Source organism: Botryllus schlosseri, chromosome 10 (genome assembly GCF_051294905.1).
Source record: "Botryllus schlosseri isolate E-star chromosome 10, Bs_hap1, whole genome shotgun sequence".
Lineage (NCBI taxonomy): Eukaryota > Metazoa > Chordata > Ascidiacea > Stolidobranchia > Styelidae > Botryllus > Botryllus schlosseri.
Genome location: NC_137245.1, coordinates 18,033,513 through 18,058,019, shown reverse-complemented (window position 1 = coordinate 18,058,019; position 24,507 = coordinate 18,033,513). Strand labels below are relative to the sequence as shown.

The window sequence follows — 24,507 nt, the reverse complement described above, 5'->3', positions numbered from 1 at the left end:
TATATCGATCTGAAAACGTGAAGACATGTAGGTGACCCCGGTGCAGATTGAATACAGCTTATATTTAGAAAGGCAATATGTAAGTGAACCGGATATTTCGGCTGACACTCGTTGTATCACCAAACGATTATTGATATACATACAATGTTCATTCGAATTTTCTACTATAATTTCAGACGGCTCCCCCGTTTGTTGATACGATTGTTGATATACAATGTTCTACTGAACTACGCAGATTCGTGACCGCATGCTCTGCACTTATACACTCGCAATATGTCGTATTAATATATTTCCCTTGAAATCCAAGCGGCGATGAAATACTTTTATAACGAAATTTTAAACACTTCGGAGAAAATGACAATTGACACCGAAAATTGAAAACGGCATTTTCTGGTATTGTATTTGATATAGAATTATGTGACATGGCGTTACAAAGCAGATGTATTGCGTATATTATTTACAAAGCAATGATTTCGCATGTAATAACATACAATCAACATGTAACATCGTGTCGTATTTGTTGAAGTGCAAGCGCAATAAAACCAGAGGTGATTATTAAAATGTGATCATTGTAAACATGTCTGCCGTTATCATTTTGACGACCGCATATATATACATATAGTCGTTTCTTGGCGATGATTTACTCGGTGAAAATTATTTATAGATGGGCATTGGTCAGTCAGAATTATATCGCGATTATAAAACCTACGTGCATATATACCCCCCTACGTTCCTACGTGCAAGCATCATTTGGATTAAAATGTTATGTTTGATTTGTAACGTGATGTAAGCCTGAGGTATAGGTACTTATTTCGTATAACACGGGTGTGGATTCCCACTCATATATGATCGGTGATAAACGGGTGTGAAGACACACATTTTTCGCTAAAAGTGCAGGTTCCCATTTGCATTCTAAATTTCCAATGGGGATTAGCGATTCTTTATGTTGACGATCGGTGTTTCGAAATACTCGTCGATAGGGCGGGTCATCGATTTGGTTCCTGTTTTCGCCCCATCGTTACATGTCTGGCTGTGCGTTGCTTGTCAAAATACCTATTTTCATGGGTCATGATTCGACGACTGGAAAGTCAGAAAATAACGTAGATAATGCTGAAGTGCAATGAATATTTTTATTAGTTATAATGGCAGTAATTGCGATGGGTAGATTTCGTCTTTAAATACTACGCTTCATGTCTCGACGTCTTCAATTACATAATTTCATAAAAAGTAATTTTGAATTATTTAAAAATATTCTATAGCTCAGTGGAAGAATTGACAACGGAAACAAGCAATAAACTGACTTATCAAACTGTAAAACGAATAATGAACATTGTGAAACTATTGAATATCATTTAATTTAGCTATGTACAACTACCATTAGGCGGTATATATCTTGTTCACGGCCGTAACGCGCCGCGAACCCTCCAGTAGAGAGGGCAAGCTCAACGGGCCCCAGAATGACTTCAATAATTAACACAAATTAGTGAATTTTGTAGCGGAAATGAGTGAACTGTATCGACCATTGCAACTTGCGAAAGAGCGCGGGCCTATCTCAATATCGGTTTTAGCCAGTGATTAGGAAATGGCGGGTGCTGAAATATTCGACACCCAGTGCGGTACAAGCCTTTTCGGCGACGCGCATTGCCGCGCCAGGACACTGGTATTTTTTTAACCAACATGCAACGCCGTAAAATTCGCAGTCAATAGGACTGGTGGTGATGGTGGTGGTGGCGATGAATGACAATTTGCTACATCAACTCTACGCAACTGCATTTGCCTGCGGTGGATTTTTGCTGTAAGTTTTATCACATTGGAAAATATAGTCAGCAGACATGATACAAATGCCATACTATTGGTACTTAGGGTTGCATTCAAAACCAAAATCAATTTAAAACAAACGTGTTTAAAACAAGGCCCTTGTTTAAAACGTTTTTTTTTACGACGCCACATATATGCAATTGTGACGTCATAGTGGATTGGCATTGATAATTGCAAATATAGGGTAAATAATAGCTCCTTTGACGCAATATCTACTTACTACAGCTGTTAAATCGACTATTTTGAGGGTTACAACCATTTCATATCGTATACGTCGGCGAAAACGGGTCGTAATCGTCCGTAGGCTCATACAACATGTTTTCTGGAAAGTTTTACACTGTTATGGCATAATTCTACAACTTAAAAACACAACTTTTTTAAAAGGCTTTTGTGAAAAACACTGTTTTAAAGAAAGTGTTTTCAACATCCATTTATTTTAAATGCAACACTATAGGTACTGATAATTACAGTCTCACTCTGATTAATTCTGCCAATCTATAAACTACCCTTCTACTATAGAACTACACTTATACTAGAACTATACAAAGATTCAAAATTAATGAGTCACTGATTTCGTTTCTAAGGCTGTGGAAGTAATCTACTGAAAACAGTAACATGAGCGTTGAGCAATCAAAGAAAAGTAGCGTGCAAGTAACGTGGAATTGTGTAACCTACACAACTGTATATTCTTGGTGACTTCATTTGATATTGTCTTCAAGCTGCTTATGTTCGAATAACCGTTTGAGAATGACGTCACGGAAATGTTCGTGTATGCCAGTCTATCTGCTACAGTTGCGTCGTTGTTGCTCCATTTCGTCTGTCCGGAGAAACCCAAAAAATGGCTTTCCATCCACAGCATCCCCTTCGCTGATCATCATGAGCCATGTTATCAGATGATTCTACCCTCTCTCTTCTCATTTGCCTGCGTCGATCCGCAGCGTGCCTTGCTTGGTAGCGCCTTTCACGATCGTGAACATTTAATCTTCGTTGCCACGGACAACAGCCAGATTCGTCACGAATATTTGCATCGAGATTATTTTCTTCTTCGCGCTGTCGCATCTCTGTATCTCGAATCCTGAAGACGGCTCGCCAACACGAAAAGCAGGGTGATGAGTTTTCTATGTTTCTTTCGTTCATCACTTCAAGTTGGGCGTACCAATGTTTCTGATAAAGATTTGATTTTGGTTTGCGCGCAACAATAATCAATCGGCATTACGCAATCAATATTCAAACTGCCGGTAATAGGTTACATTTTTAAAAGAAGAGAACATGCAGAGAATGCTGAGTGGCATGCATAATTACGCAGGCAATTATACTATATTATGCACCCTTTGATACTACAGACATTTTTGGGGCCTTCAGACCAAACTATTCATACTGGACTGGCTCGGATCGAGTCGGAATGTCCTATATACGTTCAACAGTCTATTTTATGGTAATATTTTGTATCAATTCCTGGAAAACTCGTATCTATTTCAATGTAATTTCCTCGGGTCAAAGCCGCCGACTTAGGTCGGCATATAGGTCCTTAATAAATAGACCCGCATGTCTGCACCATTCAATGATATGCTAGCAGCAGAATGTTACGAGTAATATGAGTTATTACTTAGTAGAAGGGTGGAGGGTCACAATGCAGTTCTACTTCTATGTACTTTGCGGTTCATTATATGCGCCCTTCTTATTTTCACATTGGATTGGATGAGCGAATAAATTTGTAGAACAGGAACGATATGTGCTGATGATAAAAGATATACGTCGATGGGGCAGTTGCGACCGTTGAAATAGGCGGTGCCAGGTGGCCCCTTGATGTTTTGCGCGTTTTCGTTCTAATACACATATCATTAAGTCTTCTCTCGCTCTGAATGTCTCCCATGACCTCGATTTCGATTCTTATATACGTTTGCAATTACCCACATAGAATCATTGCACTCTTGCAGTCTTGAGTTCTATCTGTAATCTGCATAACCTCATCAAGTTTAAGTCGGATACTTCAAAATGGGCTCCCAACTACGCTACGCGATTTAGACCTCAAGACTTTTTATTGATTGAGATGAGAAAACTGCATGTCACGGAGTATGTTCTAAGAAGCAAAATATGGGCTAAAATACGACCAAACCGTTATGTGCCTGCATCGAAATTAATCATGGCAAGCAATCATTGGAGTGTCATGTGCGATGGCAAATGTTTAGACCTAGAAAGCTGCACAATTGGCTATTCCAATTCAGTTATGAAATCTGTTTTGAATAAGAATAAAAATTGCAGAATTCAGGTGCATTCTAATTGATTTGTTGTTGACACATACTCATTCTTCCAAGTGATTTATTCTGTGCCATTCTATTTATTCTTTTCTGTGATTGCAGACGTCATCGATATGGATTCATAATGGTTGATGTACCAACCAGACATGGGGTGATTACTTCATGAATGTAATCGATTGCGATTACGATTACTTCTGAATCACGCGATTACGATTACGATTACAGCAAAATCAGGAAGTAGTCGATTACGATTACGATTACATTGGAAAAGTAATCACGATTACTCACGATTACATTTATTTTGCATGGTAGTAGTTATATTGGAAGACAATACATGGATTGCGCTGAAAAGGCCTAATGATATAACAGCTGTATTTACAAAAGATGGGACATTTCTCTGTTACGTACGGTTTATCCCACACAACGTTTTGCATTCTTGCCAGGACCATAACTGCCACACCCCAAATTCCCCAATAGGGTGGGGAGAGTGGTTGGGGAGGGTACTCAAAAGTATTTCGTAAACCAACATAAATTATAAGAGTATGTTCGATAGATTTCATTAACTTGGAAATTCTCTTTGAGCGATTTAAATGTCTCTAGATAGCTTGATTTGAAAATGCATACGTCTCCCCCACAAGAAATAAGGCTTGTATAATTCATTAGTAATAGGCATTTCGGTGCCAGTCAATACCGCTCCTCGACACATCAAAAGACATGTGCAGTTTCGGCCAACATGAGACTCCACGAAGTGTGCTACTAAAGAAAGACATTGGCCGAAACTTAGATAATGTGTCCATTGTCAATAGCCGGGCTGGGTGGGCGTCACTAACAGTCTATTCCTTTCAATCTGAGCCCAGGATGCAAATGCCACCCGGGCACCCACAGAGGATTAGACATGAAAATTCGTGCGTGCGTCTCACGCAAGTTTTTCTTTTATTCTGCTATGTTTGGGCCACTACAATCAATATCTTTTGGTTATATAACAGACCGGAGGTCGCGAATTAACAACATACAATAATCCTGATTCTAGCTACAACCCACGCTAACATGGTATATAAGGCGATGGCTATGGCGGCAGGTCCAAATGTTCAATAAAGAATTGTGAAATAGCAATTGGCAACCGTTTTGAGTATAATAATATGAGAATACGAGAAAGTGAACTTAACGTTCTGCCTTCAAATTGATGCAGATAATGTAATGCACGCTTCCATTACGAAAACGGCAAAACAACGGCTCGGTTATGATATATATCAGCACTCAGCAGCTGTTGATTTTATTGCTTCGTTGTGGAAACCGTAATGTTTTATTTGACGAGTACAAAATTTCAAACCTTTGTCTGGTGTACGTTCGTATCATATAGGCCTACTGCTCGCGAAGCAGCACGGTTAAACTGCAATTGACTATAGAGTTAGAACTATTGCATTCAATAGTTTAACTAAGCAGAACCAAACATCAATACAAAAGTTGCTATTTGAACTTAGGCTGAGAGGTGATTAATTATCCTGTTGCGAAGTAGTGGTGTCTGAAATGTATTGATAACCCGATATACAGCACGGTGGGTTTTCTTACAATCACACTAATGTACATCGAATCTCTATTTACTATGTGTGGACCTGGACACTTCCTACGCAAAGACGAGCAAAGCTAATAGGCTACCTCTGACGTAATAATGACCAGTGGCATTTCAAACCAGACGTTTACGCTCTGAATAACTGGTATAATATCTCTTCCTTGTTCACGAGTGTTCAGTTTATGTCACAGTCCTTGTACGAATAAAAAGTAATCGTTCTTTCACAAAGAAATCGATTAAATGTGGGAAGTAGTCGATTACGATTACGATTACTTCGGGGTTTTTTCGAATGTAATCGATTGCGATTACGATTACTTGAAAATGCTGTAATCGTCGTAATCGATTACGATTACTAATCGCGATTACCCCATGTCTGGTACCAACAGTTGCCAATTAATAAGAAATTCCGTTCCGTTATATTCCAAAATCTTTACGGCAATTTTACAGAATGGCGATGCAATAATCCATTTCTTACGGTGCTGTGCCATATTTCGCCACGGATTCGAGTAGCCTAATCTTGATAACCAAGATCTATGAAATTTTAGACAGTAAAATTCATGGCTTTGCTCACCATCATGAAGAAGTTTTGAAACTTGCGTCGGTATTACTGTTGTCGGTGTTATACTAAAGCAGAGCTGACGAACCTTTTTGCTATGCCAGGCCGCTGTCCATGCCCATTTCCAGTGAACCCCGGACTAATCTATTCATGTATATCGGCTTTATACGTACCGAAATGGCGAGTGGTTATGTCATAGGATTGGTTATGGTCGCGCGTGGCGCAAATATTGTTCAGATTCACGAATGTATTTTGTTATTAATATTAGTAGTTTCACATATTACTATGAAACATTTATCCTTTCTCAGCCCATGTGATCTGATTTACCGGTAGAGTTGATGGAGGGGGCGATTTCGAAAATTTAGGGCAAGTTATAAATGATGATGCATCTTAGGAAGGGCCAATTGTAATTAGTCACTTTGTTGCATGCTGTTGTTTCTTGACCTCCCATCAGAATTTTCGGCATATAGGGAATATATTGGAATCGCCCAAACGTACCAGAAACAAATTTTATTTCGTGAGGAGCACGCGATTCCGAGTTGGTATTTCTATATGGAGCGTCCTTTTTTCTCTGCGGTTCGCATCTGTACCGTGTTGCTCAGATTGCAAAGGGCGCTAGCCCTATATTTAAAAAAACGAAGTCGCATGAAATCGCGCCTAGCGCGGAGAAAAAAAATCAAGGTTAATTAAAATCTCTCAAAAATTCGGGAGTCAGTTCGTAAATTCAATTGGCATGTCGACGGCCGCCAACAAATATTAATTGAATTACGTGTGGCGAGATACCGCAGTGGTGCAATATGCAGCTTCAACACCAATGGATTGCGTGTTCAAATCCGGTCTAGGTTGACTCCAGAATTCCGACTTAAGTGCTACAGGTTTATTTAGGCCCCCTCGCCATCTGATCCGAGTAAGCGGGGTTTTATAATAGGTTTACCATACGTCGTCTTTTAGGGGGATTTGTCCTCTTTTTTCAATAAATAGAAAGTCACCTCTGAGGACGCGTAAATATCCTTTTTTTGATTTATTTTGTGCTCGTTGTCGATAAAAAGTAATAAAATGCGATCAAAAACTCGATCCATGTCCATTGTCCAGTCCATGTTTTGGATCTCACCAAACTAAAATGGACGGTTATACTTTGCTCGGTTCATTCCAAAAACATGATGCATTATTGCGAGACGACCAATCACAATTGTTACCACGGTTCTGACGGGCGAGTGATGTCATTTTCTGTTTTTAAGGCATTATTTGTACTACGTTGAAAACGATGAAGAAATCAATGGAGTCAACGCTTACTGTCGAAGCTATCCTTTTTGTTTTGAAATTGGTCCAAGTAAATATCAGTCCTCTCTATTATCAGTTAGTTACAACACTACGGATCTGTCCAGAGAGGGAGCTGAATATGCTCTCGCTTCCCTTCGACTTTTGTATTTTGAACATTTTTGCCATCATACATGGGCCACGTGTGAGCATGTCAGTATTGTCGCCTCATTCTTCATTACTTTGTCCACGCTACATACCTGAAGCCTACTACATGCGTGAATTACAGGCAAGATGCGAATGCAGTGACGTGAAACTTCTTGCGGACGCGACATAAAATTACCAAGTTAGTATCACAGGTTTATTTAAACGATTTTGTTAATTCAACGATGGAATAAATTGATGGATAAATGGAATAAATTAGTATGAGCGATATGGATGAATTTGATGTTGTTTGGTAGGGGTGAACGTATTTCTGTAAGACTCTGCGTATGGGTTATAAACATCCATCTAAAGTAAAGATGAAACGTGAATCAGGATTAGAACTATAATCTCGAAATATCTAGCTTACCAAACGGACATGCGCAATCACGAGTCCAATTGCTAAAATCAAGACCAATCCAATTCCAACCACTAACCACCACCATTCAAAATTCGCGGGCGGAGATGCTGTAAAACGACATCAATGCAGTTTATATATATACAGAATTATCATGACAGCATTGTGACCCACTGGTGACTAGTATTTCTTTCGTCTGTCCTGTACCAGCTTCGTTAGACGCTGCAATAGAAAATCTGTAGCTTTTACCTGGCTCCAACGCATCAAAGACAAGTTCTGTCCCATTTGTTTTCTATGAAAAATAAATATGACTGTAAGTTTGATTTTTGTCGTACAAAAAATATCCCAATTTTCAAAACTTTCACATAGTTTATAAACAACATATTTTATTAGATATAAGTTGAACGGGAACCAAGTAGCTATAGTGGAGACGATAGGGGCTTGTGCATTATGATGTCATAAATTGGTATTACATCAAATGTAGCTGTGACGTCATGACATTGCTAAAAAAATACCCCTACTAAATTTTCATTTGTGCCTCCAAAGTTTTCATCCTGGCTACCTAATAAATAAAGATAAACAAACCTTGTCGATTGGAAATTTTTTTGTAGATCTCTTTCGCGTGTTGTTGATTTCATCTAGCGACGCTAAATACGTTGTCGCTCCCCGTACTGGCGACCACCACGCTCTTAATGAGTTCACATTTGTAGCGTAGTAAAAGTGCTCAATACTTGAAGGTACTGAATAGGTTTAGTCGAGTTAGTTCGTGTCAAACATTATGTCTCATTTCACATACACGTATAAACTGATGTGCAATTCTGCTCCCCGGGTGGTATCGTGCAATATAATACTCGAATGCAAAACTCATGTGATCTACCGAATTCCAGATCATCAGATTCATAACTCGTTTTTGTTGCTCTTGAAATAAAATAAAATAAGATTATCCAATGTATGATTCAAGACACCTGTCGAAATATGACACAGATATTGCCGCGCAGAAAGCTTTTCTCTCCAAGTTACAGATTGGATCTAGATTTTTTATTGCTTCTCTAACCTCTGTTCGTTGAATAAATCGTAACCCGTTCCACGAAGCGTAGTGTGAAAGGCGATTCCCATGTACGATTTGCTCCAGGTAACACGAATTGAAGAATTACTTGCGTCAACTTGTCTCATGTACGGCGAAGCAACACGATCTGATATGCGAAAAAAATTAGGATTACCATATCTTGGAACCGGGAAAGGGGGGTACTTTTTCGAAGTATTCATACTTGCAATACTGCAGTAAAATCCGGAAAAAATGGTAAATTTTCACGAAATTGTCGTTGGTTGACTAAAAAAAGGTCAATGCTCCGGCTTAACTCCCGAAATACAGTTTTTCTTTCAAAGGTCGTCACTTACCTTCTAACCACGAATTTCCTATTTAGCGTAATTTATGCCCATTTTTACTCAAATCTATCCATCATTTTAGTTCTAAAAGCTGTGAAGGAGGACGAATTGCCAAAAAAGAGGACATTCAGGTGTCCTCGGAGGACAATTTCAATAACCTGAAAAAGGAGTACAAATCCTCCTAAAGTAGGTCGTATGGTAACCCTATACGTAAAATAGCATTTTGTTTTTTGATGAACACTCGGAATAGCCGACAATTGATTAACTGTATGTGGAAACTAGGGATGGCGCGAACCCTGGTCAGGTACGGTTCGACGACGTCAAGTGACGTCACATTGCAAATTCCAATCACTGATACAATGTATAATATACGTGATTGACTACAGAGATAGATACAGTAACCACTTGGTTACAGAACAATTCCACAATTACAAGTGAGACTTTGTTCGAAGGTCAACCTTATCGACTAGAATGAGTATATCTAAATCAGGGCCGGCCAACCCGTGGCCCGCGGGCCACATGTGGCCCGCGAGCAGGTTTTGAGTGGCCCGCGAGGTATTTTCCAAAATTTCTAATATCATCAAAAATGGATTGCACAGATTTTGAGCTTGCAAGGCCAACCAAAAATTTGATTAGTCTGGCCGCAATACTTGAGATGTGATGACTAAAATATCAGTTCCGACGCATTGACAGATCCATCAGCCATTCACATATTGGTTAGATCTTCGTACACTACAATAAAGCAGAATAATTTGCGATAGATTTATCAAAGGGAAAAATTTTCTACGAGCTTAGCGCAATATGTTTTCACTCGGTTCTTGTTTTTAATATTGTTGCCCTTTGCTGAAAATGGAAGAACACCTAATGTATCATATTGAGTCTATAACTATATTCGCGATTACTAGACAAAATGTCGTTTAACATATGCGACCTTGCGTTTGCGCTCGCAGTGAGACCGTCCACCGTGAAACCTAGGCACGAAATGATTGACGCATGTTGGTCACAGCTTTCGATATCGATATGTCCATGCGCCGAATAGCGCAGTCCTCGCAAACTTAGTCCAGCGATATACAGTAGGCCCGCAATAGAGTCAAGTGACAATATTATTGACCTATGAACTTCAAAAAAATTTCGCGCTTCGCGCGGATTGTGGCCCGCGCAAAAGTTCGTCAATCGAATGTGGCCCTTTGGCCGAAAAGGTTGGCCAGCCCTGATCTAAATTATCCGATTTTTTCTCCTGATTTCGCCAATATACTTCTTTCGGAGATATCGAACTATGCAAGTCGCAAAATGCCACGACTGGCAAAACACGAATCAGTGACGTCTAATCGATGATGACTCCTGGATCTGTGGTTGTGTTATATCCAGTGTGTACCGAAGTGGGATTATGTCTGTAGAGGCTATGGAGTCGACTGGTAGTGACACAGTGACTTTTAAATCTGATTACGACACTATTGAGGAATTAACATATGAAGCTAAGTCATTGAACGGAAGCCTAATTAGTAGTGGTCCTCATTTGGTGACAGATCCGTTTGAGAAAGCATTTTGAAGAGCAAGTCGACAAGATATAGCGTAATGGTAAAGCGCCCGACTTCTTGATCGGTAGGTCGTGGCCTCGTGGGTTCGATCCCAGGCCGGGTCAGACCAAAGACCTGATTAGTAACACTGGTATCCATGACTCCCATGCTATTACTGGGATAGCATGGAGGGGTGGTGTAAGACTTAGAAAGCCCATAGAAGGCTATATCTGCACCATCCTTGCCCAGCGGCATATGCACATCATGCACTCATGGTATGCACATTTCATTTACAAAATTGACCGAATACAAATAACGAAACTAGGGGACTGCACGTAGTTCGGCGGATCTACCTTTTAATCTCATTGCCTGGTGAAGCGATGGATGACCTATTTGTATAATGTCTGTCACAATTAGAAAAGCTATGAAGCAGATGATTCAATTTCACGTGACTTGCGATCCTGAAATAGGGTATCCAAATAACCTTATATTACGACCAGCGGGTCAGACCCGGCCAGCGATGGTGCACGGCAGGGGTGTCAAACATACGACCCGCGTGCCTCATCCGGCCCGCCAGACGATTTCATCCGACCCGCGAAGGAATTCCGAGTATATTGAAAAATGCATGTAACATTCAGCACATTTCCTACAAATGCTGAGATTTTTCGAAATAAATACTTCCATAAAACGTCCTTCAATACAACACATGCCGAGTATGTTTATAGGCCACATTATAACTACCCGACTGCGGTGTTGTGGTTTCTAGTCACCACTTGGAGCAGTTAGCTGACATTGACACCCAACTCCGAGAAGGCAAGAAAGTGCGAATTCATTTCACTGACCAAAAACAAGTTATTCACAGAAGCGAAAACGCCAATGCGAAACCATTATGTGAAGGTTACATTGAAAATATAATAGAGGTCCCCAACCTCGAGAGAAACCCGAATCGCCATTTAATAATATTAAGCAAATTGCAAAGTTCGCGTTTACAGTTAAATATTTTGCATTTCTCACAACGCGTATGCAGGATTGACGTCATCATATCACTAAATCGAAGGGAGCATAGAATTATGCCAACTTATATCATCGTTAAAAGAGCCACTGCTTTATCTGTTTATAACTGTATTCAGTCCCCTAATCATCGTATTATTGTTAATTCCACTGTATGCGAATAAAGGTGCAGCTATAGCTGAATAGAACCCCAATGATCCGTACTATATTGCAATGTACTTTCGTGTATATAGGCTGGTTAGTGAATTATTCAAATGAAAAACAATAGCATGAATTTTGAGGTGTTTTGGGATTGACGAATTCTGGTGCGTCCCGCGAGCGATCTGAAGTGCTGAATCCGGCCCGCGACGTCAGTGGAGTTTGACACCCCTGGTGTACGGTGTTACATGATATTGTGACCCGCGGCCACAGTCTGCCTGAATCCACCACTACTTGCTTACCGCGTCTAATTATAGTCACTGTAGGTTATTCTTTAGTTCTTTGTTTGAAGTTCTTAGTCACGTGACAGGTATTACTTTCCAGTTTTCCCTTCAGTCCCATGCCCCTACTCGAGCCGGAAAAATACGTAGTGATCGAGGTGAAATTTAAGCTGATTGATGCATCGAATTAAAGGCGGAACCGACTGGATAATTTTCCCACCCCTACGGCAAAAATATAGAATTTTATTGAAAATACCACCATTGGAGTCAGTGCTCTTACTTTGTATGCCTAGAAAAATGCGTTGATCAGTGTTTGTTTTTGGGGTATTCATGGTGTTTGTCGACTGCTATGGTCATTTACACCAGGCCGATATTCTTCATATTTTCCGTAACTGCAGACTTATAGCACGGCCCACCTTTAGGCTTTTGTAAGACACCGCTGACGCGCATGAGGTGGCGAGGAGGAGCCTTGGTAAACCTCCAACACTTAGGTATCGGAATTCGGAAGTCGACCTCAGTCGGACTCGAACCCGCACCCATTGGCGTTGCAGCCGCGGATTATAACACTGCGCTATCTCGCCACAATTCCCGTTGACCAGTGTAATGTAAAGTTTGACCACATCACGGGTAAAGCTAAGCAAATCGTACCCTTAGTTTAATGAAATTGTCATAGCATTGCTTTCGGCTACTAATTTTTCAGTTAAAATAGGTTTCTTCATTTTTTCAACAGGTTGAAAAAATAGGGATACTATTGATTTTTCGAAGGCCCTGATGTATATATACTCCGAAGTAGAACCTACTTGTTCGAACGACTTCTGCAATCAACATCTTGTCGTTGTCGTCTCTGCGGCCTTCAATGAAATATGAGTTCCCGGGAGATAGACTTGATACTGTAGTTCGGGTGTTAGAAATGCTGATTTTTCTGGTGTCATCTGAACATGACTTAGAAATATTCCCAACTCAAATATTGAAAAGAAAGTAGGTAACTCACCTGCCACATCCTGGCAAGCCATGCTTGAATGAACAGATGTAGAATTGAAAAGAGAGATATGAATGGTCATCCCTGTCTTCCAAGATGTTTCTAACTCTAAAGTAGTTGCGTCAAGTAAGGTCATATTGTATCGAAACTGATTTTCAAAACAATGGGTGAGGTTGCCGATAAATCCGGTATTACAATTGCACAAATAACTCCCCAACGTGTTGATACAAGTCGAATTAACTGGGCACTGATAAGGATTCTCATTACATTCATCAGAGCGTGTATTTTCCGTGCAGTTGGCCGTTTCAACTTCACATTCGTCGATATCAACACAATAGATCTCATTTCCGGTATACCCTCCGATGCAAGCACAACTGTAACTACCACAGTTATTGATGCAAGTTAAATTGTCAGTACACGGGTCCGTTTTTTCTTTGCATTCGTCGATATCGATACAGTGGGTCTCATTTTCGGTATATCCCCCGATGCAATCACAGCTGTAACTTCCATCGTTATTGATGCAAGTTAAATTGTCTGTACATGGGTCCGTTTTTTCTTCGCATTCGTCGATATCGACACAGTGGGTCTCATTTCCGGTATATCCTCCAATGCAATCACATCTGTAACTTCCATCGTTATTGCTGCAAGTTAAATTGTCAGTACACGGGTCCAATTCTTCTTTGCATTCGTCGATATCGATACAGTGGCTCTCATTTCCGGTATATCCCCCGATGCAATCACATCTGTAACTTCCATCGTTATTGATGCAAGTTAAATTGTCAGTACACGGGTCCGTTTTTTCTTTGCATTCGTCGATATCGATACAGTGGGTCTCATTTCCGGTATATCCTCCGAGGCACTCACATATGTAACTTCCATCGTTATTGATGCAAGTTAAATTGTCTGTTGTACACGGGTCCGATTCTTCTTTGCATTCGTCGATATCGGTACAGTGGGTCTCATTTCCGGTATATCCCCCGATGCAATCACATCTGTAACTTCCATCGTTATTGATGCAAGTTAAATTGTCAGTACACGGGTCCGATTTTTTTTTGCATTCGTCGATATCGATACAGTGAGTCTCATTTCCAGTATATCCCCCGATGCAATCACATATGTAACTTCCATCGTTATTGATGCAAGTTAAATTGTCTGTTATACACGGGTCCGATTCTTCTTTGCATTCGTCGATATCGGTACAGTGGGTCTCATTTCCGGTATATCCTCCGATGCAATCACATCTGTAACTTCCATCGTTATTGATGCAAGTTAAATTGTCTGTACACGGGTCCGATTTTTCTTTGCATTCGTCGATATCGATACAGTGGGTCTCATTTCCGGTATATCCCCCGATGCAATCACATCTGTAATTTCCATCGTTATTGATGCAAGTTAAATTGTCAGTACACGGATCCGTTTTTTCTTTGCATTCGTCGATATCGATACAGTGGGTCTCATTTCCGGTATATCCTCCGAGGCACTCACATATGTAACTTCCATCGTTATTGAGGCAAGTTAAATTGTCTGTACACGGGTCTGATTTTTCTTTGCATTCGTCGATATCGATACAGTGGGTCTCATTTCCGGTATGTCCTCCGATGCAATCACATCTGTAACTTCCATCGTTATTGATGCAAGTTCGATTGTCTGTACACGGGTCCGATTTTTCTTTGCATTCATCGATATCGATACAGTGGGTCACATTTCCGGTATATCCTCCGATGCAATCACATCCGTAACTTCCATCGTTATTGATGCAAGTTAAATTGTCTGTACATGGGTCCGTATTTTCTTTGCATTCGTCGATATCGACACAGTGGGTCTCATTTCCGGTATATCCTCCGATGCAATCACATCTGTAACTTCCATCGTTATTGATGCAAGCTAAATTGTCAGTACACGGCTCCGATTTTTCTTTGCATTCGTCGATATCGATACAGTGGGTCTCATTTCCGGTATATCCTCCGATGCAATCACATCTGTAACTTCCGTCGTTATTGATGCAAGTTAAATTGTCTGAACATGGGACCGTATTTTCTTTGCATTCGTCGATATCGACACAGTGGGTCTCATTTCCGGTATATCCTCCGATGCAATCACATCTATAACTTCCATCGTTATTGATGCAAGTTAAATTGTCAGTACACGGGTCCGTTTTTTCTTTGCATTCGTCGATATCGATACAGTGGGTCTCATTTCCGGTATATCCTCCGAGGCACTCACATATGTAACTTCCATCGTTATTGAGGCAAGTTAAATTGTCTGTACACGGGTCTGATTTTTCTTTGCATTCGTCGATATCGATACAGTGGGTCTCATTTCCGGTATGTCCTCCGATGCAATCACATCTGTAACTTCCATCGTTATTGATGCAAGTTTGATTGTCTGTACACGGGTCCGATTCTTCTTTGCATTCGTCGATATCGATACAGTGGGTCTCATTTCCGGTATATCCTCCGATGCAATCACATCTGTAACTTCCATCGATATTGATGCAAGTTAAATTGTCTGTACACGGGTCCGATTTTTCTTTGCATTCGTCGATATCGACACAGTGGGTCTCATTTCCGGTATATCCTCCGATGCAATCACATCTGTAACTTCCATCGTTATTGATGCAAGTTAGATTGTCTGTACACGGGTCCGATTTTTCTTTGCATTCATCGATATCGATACAGTGGGTCTCATTTCCGGTATATCCTCCGATGCAATCACATCTGTAACTTCCATCGTTATTGATGCAAGTTAAATTGTCTGTACATGGGTCCGTATTTTCTTTGCATTCGTCGATATCGACACAGTGGGTTCCATTTCTGGTATATCCTCCGATGCAATCACATCTGTAACTTCCATCGTTATTGATGCAAGTTAAATTGTCTGTACATGGGTCCGTATTTTCTTTGCATTCGTCGATATCGACACAGTGGGTCTCATTTCCGGTATATCCTCCGATGCAATCACATCTGTAACTTCCATCGTTATTGATGCAAGCTAAATTGTCAGTACACGGGTCCGATTTTTCTTTGCATTCGTCGATATCGATACAGTGGGTCTCATTTCCGGTATATCCTCCGATGCAATCACATCTGTAACTTCCATCGTTATTGATGCAAGTTAAATTGTCTGTACATGGGACCGTATTTTCTTTGCATTCGTCGATATCGACACAGTGGGTCTCATTTCCGGTATATCCCCCGATGCAATCACATCTGTAACTTCCATCGTTATTGATGCAAGTTAAATTGTCAGTACACGGGTCCGTTTTTTCTTTGCATTCGTCGATATCGACACAGTGGGTCTCATTTCCGGTATATCTTCCGATGCAATCACATCTGTAACTTCCATCGTTATTGATGCAAGTTAAATTGTCTGTACATGGGTCCGTTTTTTCTTTGCATTCGTCGATATCGACACAGTGGGTCTCATTTCCGGTATATCCTCCGATGCAATCACATCTGTAACTTCCATCGTTATTGATGCAAGTTAAATTGTCTGTACATGGGTCCGTTTTTTCTTTGCATTCGTCGATATCGACACAGTGGGTCTCGTTTCCGGAATATCCTCCGATGCAATCACATCTGTAACTTCCATCGTTATTGATGCAAGTTAAATTGTCTGTACATGGGACCGTATTTTCTTTGCATTCGTCGATATCGACACAGTGGGTCTCATTTCCGGTATATCCTCCTATGCAATCACATCTGTAACTTCCATCGTTATTGATGCAAGTTAAATTGTCAGTACACGGGTCCGATTCTTCTTTGCATTCGTCGATATCGATACAGTGGGTCTCACTTCCGGTATATCCCCCAATGCAATCACATCTGTAACTTCCATCGTTATTGATGCAAGTTAAATTGTCAGTACACGGGTCCGTTTTTTCTTTGCATTCGTCGATATCGACACAGTGGGTCTCATTTCCGGTATATCCTCCGATGCAATCACATCTGTAACTTCCATCGTTATTGATGCAAGTTAAATTGTCTGTACATGGGTCCGTTTTTTCTTTGCATTCGTCGATATCGACACAGTGGGTCTCATTTCCAGTATATCCCCCGATGCAATCACAACTGTAACCTCCATCGTTATTAATGCAAGTTAAATTGTCTGTACATGGGTCCGTTTTTTCTTTGCATTCGTCGATATCGACACAGTGGGTCTCATTTCCGGTATATCCCCCGATGCAATCACATCTGTAACTTCCATCGTTATTAATGCAAGTTAAATTGTCTGTACACGGGCCCGATTCTTCTTTGCATTCATCGATATCGATACAGTGGGTCTCATTTCCGGTATATCCTCCGATGCAATCACATCTGTAACTTCCATCATTATTGATGCAAGTTAAATTGTCTGTACATGGGTCCGTTTTTTCTTTGCATTCGTCGATATCGACACAGTGGGTCTCATTTCCGGTATATCCTCCGATGCAATCACATCTGTAACTTCCATCGTTATTGATGCAAGTTAAATTGTCAGTACACGGGTCCGATTTTTCTTTGCATTCGTCGATATCGATACAGTGGGTCTCATTTCCGGTATATCCCCCGATGCAATCACATCTGTAACTTCCATCGTTATTAATGCAAGTTAAATTGTCTGTACACGGGCCCGATTCTTCTTTGCATTCGTCGATGTCGATACAGTGGGTCTCATTTCCAGTATATCCCCCGATGCAATCACATCTGTAACCTCCATCGTTATTAATGCAAGTTAAATTGTCTGTACACGGGCCCGATTCTTCTTTGCATTCATCGATATCGATACAGTGGGTCTCATTTCCGGTATATCCTCCGATGCAATCACATCTGTAACTTCCATCATTATTGATGCAAGTTAAATTGTCTGTACATGGGTCCGTTTTTTCTTTGCATTCGTCGATATCGACACAGTGGGTCTCATTTCCGGTATAACCTCCGATGCAATCACATCTGTAACTTCCATCGTTATTGATGCAAGTTAAATTGTCCGTACATGGGTCCGTTTTTTCTTTGCATTCGTCGATATCGACACAGTGGGTCTCATTTCCGGTATATCCTCCGATGCAATCACATCTGTAACTTCCATCGTTATTGATGCAAGCTAAATTGTCAGTACACGGGTCCGATTTTTCTTTGCATTCGTCGATATCGATACAGTGGGTCTCATTTCCGGTATATCCTCCGATGCAATCACATTTGTAACTTCCATCGATATTGATGCAAGTTAAATTGTCTGTACACGGGTCCGATTTTTCTTTGCATTCGTCGATATCGATACAGTGGGTCTCATTTCCGGTATATCCTCCGATGCAATCACATCTGTAACTTCCATCGATATTGATGCAAGTTAAATTGTCTGTACATGGGTCCGTTTTTTCTTTGCATTCGTCGATATCGACACAGTGGGTCTCATTTCCGGTATATCCTCCGATGCAATCACATCTGTAACTTCCATCGTTATTGATGCATGTTAAATTGTCTGTACATGGGTCCGTTTTTTCTTTGCATTCGTCGATATCGACACAGTGTGTCTCATTTCCGGTATATCCTCCGATGCAATCACATCTGTAACTTCCATCGTTATTGATGCAAGTTAAATTGTCAGTACACGGGTCCGATTTTTCTTTGCACTCGTCGATATCGATACAGTGAGTCTCATTTCCGGTATATCCTTCACTGCAAACACAGCTGTAGCTCCCATCATTATTGATGCACGTTGCATTTCCGTGGCAGTTGTCCGTGCCGTCTTCGCACTCATCCAAGTCTTCACATTTATCACCTTTGTAGGTGAAGCCAGTGGTACAGCAGTAAAATCCCGGGTATTTCATTGAGTTCATTTCGAAACAAGTTTCGTTCAGTGCACACTCTGCAGAAGGGCATTTTAAATTGCTGCAAATCATTGATTCATTTCTTGTGTACCCGATGTCACAGTCAGGGAATGATTCACCATCTTCATTTGTGTAACAGATTTCGTTAACTGTGGGGTTGCAAACCTTTGGTGCTGAAATAAATGAATACAATTTTTTTGACTGGTTGGATGAATAATTCATGATATTGTAAAGTTAATATGTACAAATTCATATTATATTGCTGGCTATTGTGTCGAAGTTGCAAATAGACATCAGCTACCATTACTCCTCCTGGCGTAGGGCAATGATTTGTAACCTCTTTTTGTCAAGCACTGCGTGTCAGAGATTCCCGTTGTCACCCCCATATTAAAAGGGTTGCTTTCAAGACGACGAGGAAGAAGTCGGGGCATCTTTGTTTTATTTGTCCACCTGTGCTTGTGACTGGTAGATATGTAGCTACGACTGGAATTCAGCCGAAGGATTTATACTCCATTTATTCGTATAAAACTGTACTATTTCTAGGATTTTATCACACCCGTTTGATAGTACGTGCTCAGATAGATCGGGCTCTAGTAAATTGTACTGTACACAGCTCCATTTTACCTATGCGATGAGCGGTGCGCTGGAGTTGTATCGGATTTCGTATTGACGCTTCGTGTGATTGGTAAAATAACTGAAAATCTGGTATGGGCCTTGGAAACACATATTGAATTTTATTTTGCAAAAATAGCGACCGCCAAGTTATAAACATGCACAAACAATTGTCATTACAGACAATGATTAAACGATATTATTCTCAAAATTTTGATGAAGAATTATTCCAATATTTTTATTCTATAACGAGAGACCAAAATGTTTGAATCCGGCCCGCGAGGCAATTTGAGTTCGACACCCCTGCTATAAACAATTCACAAGGTTACGAATCACAAGTCAATCTTACTTTTATATTTTTGACTCGAGTCAAGTCGAACAATTTTCAATTCACAACCGAGTAAAGTTCGAATTGCAATAGGTCGAGAGTACAAGTCATAGTCTTGAGAATGTAGGCAGAGTGCTGCTCAAAGTGTGCTAACCATTCGTACCGGAGTTCATTGGTTTTGTAGACCACTTTTTCCGACATGTGAGCCAACATTCCCCCAAGAGAAAGCAGCCCGATGACTGAAAAGAAAGACGGACGACGCGGGGTTAAAGCTCTAGGACTGAGATCCCGAAACTACTTTTAATGTGAACTTCCGTATCAATGTCTTAACGCTAAGTATACTGTTGTCCGAATTGCGGCGTTATATGATGAGTTTCTTTTACAGAGTGCATGTTTCTGCAGGAAAACGGCAACGCAAGAACCATCCGTTTATGTCTATCCGCTTACTACACAGCAATCACTAATATTATTGTTGAGGAAAACTCCTTTGTTTCGACTCGTACGATTCCAAATTCGTATCTTATTCAAGTGTGCAATATTTTTCTTCGCAGGTTGCATATGTACCGAGGGCAGGACTATTCGATACCGTCAACGTGATTTGGGGGTCAAGGGTTCATCGCTGTCGGTATTTCTCGGAGCTCGCTTCGCGGATTCCCAGGCGTGCGGAAATTTTTGTGTCGTGATATGTCCTGGCGCGGAAATGCATGTGCCTCATGGCCCCGCAGCCGCGGGCAGCATAACTCTAGACTGTTGCATCTCAGCGGCCTCAAACTATACTAAGAATATACCGCCCTCTCTTAATTGCGAACACAGTTTGACTCATTTCTGTATATTATGCGTGTTTTTCGTTATATTTGCAGTTTCTGGGGAGGGGTACCGATATTTAAAGTGATAATGAAACGAATAATCAATTGTTCGTTACATGGCCAGGCAATTATACATGTGTAGGCTGTATTGAATACAGTCAGCTCCGATTAATTCGAACACTGGGGTTCTGCTACTTTAGGCCGAATTAAGCGGAGAATCAATTGTTCGTTTCATGACAGCCAATGCGGCGGAAATACAGTACTCTTGCGTAATAAATGAATTGCAGCTGTGCTATACTGCAGCAATTGGCCGGGGTTGAAAAAACGTACAAGAGTTATTATACCGTCAGGATAGCTGTGTGTTTGAGGGGGGTTAGCGTATAGTGGTGACGCTAAGCGCCTACTACCTGGTTTATCTAGAGCACTGGTTCTCAACCTTTTTGTCTTTGCGGACCTCATTTCGAGCGTCACAGAACTCCGTGGACCGCCCAGTTTTAGTCTAAATTTAGCTCAATAATCGTGCAACCATCATCTGTCCTGTGCAAATATTAACTGTAGGCTAGTGGTAAACAGCAACGATATGACATTAATTGAAATTAACATCTAACTTACTATCTATGTAGAAATTGGGAAGCTTTTTATTCTGTAACAGCATTTCTTGAAATATGTGACTTTGTCTAAAAAATCCGCGCCATCAATTTGATATGACCGAGTACCGTATATCCATTTCCGCAAATGTGGTGACGAATGTACTACCAACGCGTAACGCTTCCGACGATACCTTGGATATGATCGCAATATATATATGATACCAAAATTGAAAAACAGATTTTTTATGAACATATAACATCCAATCTAGTCATTTCTATCTCGCAGCTCATCTTGAATATATTCTGGAATCGCGTCTATGTATGTTACTGGAGAAAATTTTAAAATAATTTTATTTTTCAAAACCTCAACAAAATATCTCTAAACAGCAATACGTTTGTATCAGTAGGCTATTGGCAATTTCACAATTAAAATGAGATTGCACAGTATAATATTACATCTCATCTCAGACGGCCATACTGTTTATGCGAGTTCTGAAGTTTTAGCAGTTATGAAGAGAAACTGCCGCGTGATTTAATTAAAAATTACAAAAAAAAATCAGTTTGTAGGTTATTAACCATTTTGAAAATGTGGAGGTTTCTCGGAACCCCTGAAACAGCTTCTCAGACCCCAGATTTAGAACCACTGATCTTGTTATATGGGCTTCTCTTCCCCATGCGTCGCTATTCTTACGGCGACAAAACAAGCCCAGAAAAAGACCCAGTGAAATAACGCACTCCCAACAAAAGTGGTCAAAGTAGTCAAGAAAGCTACTGAAGTAGAAGTAGAAGTAGCGACGTAAAAGTCTACTCAAGTACAAGTAGAAGTAAAAATTTTGAAAGAAACCTAAAACTACTTGGAGTAGAAGTAGAATTTGCTGGCTTTAAATTTACTCAGAAAAGTAAGTAGTTTTGAAAACGGTCATACTACGTTTGCATGGACTTTCAAAAGCTGCAAATTGAACAATGCAGAGAGTGCAGAGAGCTTCATGTACATATTGTACAATGCATATTGATGCATCCCAGATGGTATAAATTTCCAACAGCATGAGCATTCGACCGCATCATGAGATGCAAATGATAGATTTGCTATGGAAATGAGATACTAATCTTTTGTTTACTCGAACATCGCGTTTTGGAAAATGTCATGGCATGTTCCCCCACGCATATTACGGCATTTAGTTTAGTCGAAGAGCAATACGGAGAAGTTGTATGGATACGATGTTACCACTTTGCGCGATTCGTATACGATGATAAAAATATGGCGTGACGTAAAAATTCCATATAGTGTAATTGTATTTTTGGAAAATAGAAGGCGATTCTACACTTGCTTTTAATCTTAAACATGTATGTTCTCCAGACAAAAGAACTGAAACTAATTAGAACTCTAAGTAATGATAATGCGAATTAAACGAGAAATAGCTATACTACATCAGAAAAGCGGAAAATGTATTTCATGTATTTTTTCGAGACAGTTTTAACGGTGGTTTGCTAAAACAGATCTAACGCTCAAAAAGTCAGAGCCCACTTTTCCAGATTTGGACACGCCATGGGCTGCTAGATAACGATATGATAAGGAAATGCTAGATTGCGAAACGTTATGGCGGGCCATATTTACCGTGATGAAATATGTCATATGGGCGACAATGCGGTGCGAAGGGAACCATGCAGCCTGTTACCTAAATAATATTCACTTTCGTGAAAACATATTTGTATCTCCATATCGATTTTGTCTGAAGAGCGACAAAAATTTTGGGTTTGACTTGAAATTTCTTAAAATTGAAAGTTGGAACTCCGTGGAAACAGCCCGAGAATTCCCCAGTTTCTCTTTCTAATCGGAGGGTTACACTACTTCTACTTGACAAACTGAAAAGTAGATCACAAAATATTACGAAGTAGAAGTAAAAGTAGCGAAAATTCTATCTACTGGAGTAAATACCAGAAGTGCTTCGAAAAAGTAAAAATACTTCGTTACTGACCACCTCTGACTCACGAGGAATGGAAAGAGCAAGAAGGAGCCGCGGGATAGAGATTAACATTGAAAAAGAACTGTGACATATAACACTAGGTCGAAGTGGATGCCAGTTAAAGAGACCTCAACTGCTCGTGCGACATCCTCCTGTCGGCTCATTACATCGGATTGTGTCTTATCGCCTTGTACATTGTGTGTGTCTTGAGCAGATGAAGATAGGCTATAATCTGGCGATTATTGATTATTGTGCAATATTTCGATATCAAGCAATTCAACAGATACTGTATACTAGCCAATACTGTATTATTGTTGTAATTGACCCATTTAGAGTTGAAACATTGTAGTTTTACCGTGGCGAGATAGCGCAGTGGTATAGTCCGCGGCTACAACACCAATGGGTGCGGGTTCGAGTACGACCGAGGTCGACTTCCGAATTTCGATACCTAAGTGTTGGAGGTTTACCTAGGCTCCTCCTCGCCACCTCATCCGTGTCAGCGGTGTCTTACAAAAGCCTAGAGGTGGGCCGTGCTATAAGTTGGCAGTAACGGAAAATAAGAAGAATATCGGCCTGGTGTAAATGACCATAGTAGTCGACAAACACCACGAATACCCCAAAACAAAAAATTACAGTTTTACTTCAAAAATAGCATTAAGCCATGCTGGAATATCTGAAACGGTATTTTCACTTGATAAATTTACACCACGGAGCAGCGGGGAATAACGATCAAAAATCTTTTAGCTTGGCAGAAAAATATTTCTGGAAAAGCTATCAACGGTAATTGAATGATAAATCTAGAAAACACAATGCTTAAATGGGCCCGTACGTACATTCTGCGGCCGTGGCTGGATGTGAAGTTTGAATAGTTGTATGATGATGCCGCATTTTCTTCAACATTAATAACCATAAATTCAGGGTTGTAACCAAGTCACAATGATTCGAGTCACAAGTCAATCCCACTTTTATAGTTTTTACTCGAGTCAAGTCGAGTCATTTTCAATTCACCAACGAGTCAAGTCCGAGTTCAACTCAGCGAGCAGATGATCGAGTCCGAGTCGTGGTATT

At 40.4% G+C, this 24,507-nt stretch overlaps 1 protein-coding gene across 2 annotated transcripts; it reads right to left on the bottom strand.

Annotated features, from left to right (window-relative positions):
* Nucleotides 1–236: 236 nt before the first annotated feature.
* LOC145447924 (fibronectin type III domain-containing protein 7-like) lies at nucleotides 237–13,595 on the bottom strand. Of its 2 annotated transcripts, none has more exons than XM_080326194.1 (8): nucleotides 13,343–13,595; nucleotides 13,152–13,283; nucleotides 9,073–9,211; nucleotides 8,815–8,936; nucleotides 8,604–8,758; nucleotides 8,193–8,310; nucleotides 8,031–8,128; nucleotides 237–2,982 (listed from the first exon to the last, which is right to left on the bottom strand). In XM_080326194.1, the coding sequence occupies exons 1-8, from the start codon at nucleotides 13,464–13,466 to the stop codon at nucleotides 2,605–2,607; spliced, it is 1,266 nt and encodes a 421-aa protein (XP_080182320.1). In that variant the 5' UTR covers nucleotides 13,467–13,595; the 3' UTR covers nucleotides 237–2,604. The 2 variants fall into 2 exon arrangements, with proteins under 2 accessions (XP_080182320.1, XP_080182322.1); XM_080326196.1 differs by lacking the exon at nucleotides 237–2,982 and adding an exon at nucleotides 7,461–7,969.
* Between the last annotated feature and the right edge of the window lie 10,912 nt (nucleotides 13,596–24,507).

What these genes read in the sequence shown, in the direction of transcription:
- LOC145447924 (XM_080326194.1), bottom strand. Translation starts at nt 13,466, where the DNA reads ATGACCTTACTTGACGCAACTACTTTAGAGTTAGAAACATCTTGGAAG. An exon ending in GGCTTGCCAGGATGTGGCAG is followed by an intron (nt 13,284 to 13,342) that starts GTGAGTTACCTA and finishes AGTCATGTTCAG; the next exon opens with ATGACACCAGAAAAATCAGC. An exon ending in TGATTGCGCATGTCCGTTTG is followed by an intron (nt 2,983 to 8,030) that starts GTAAGCTAGATA and finishes AATCTTTATCAG; the next exon opens with AAACATTGGTACGCCCAACT.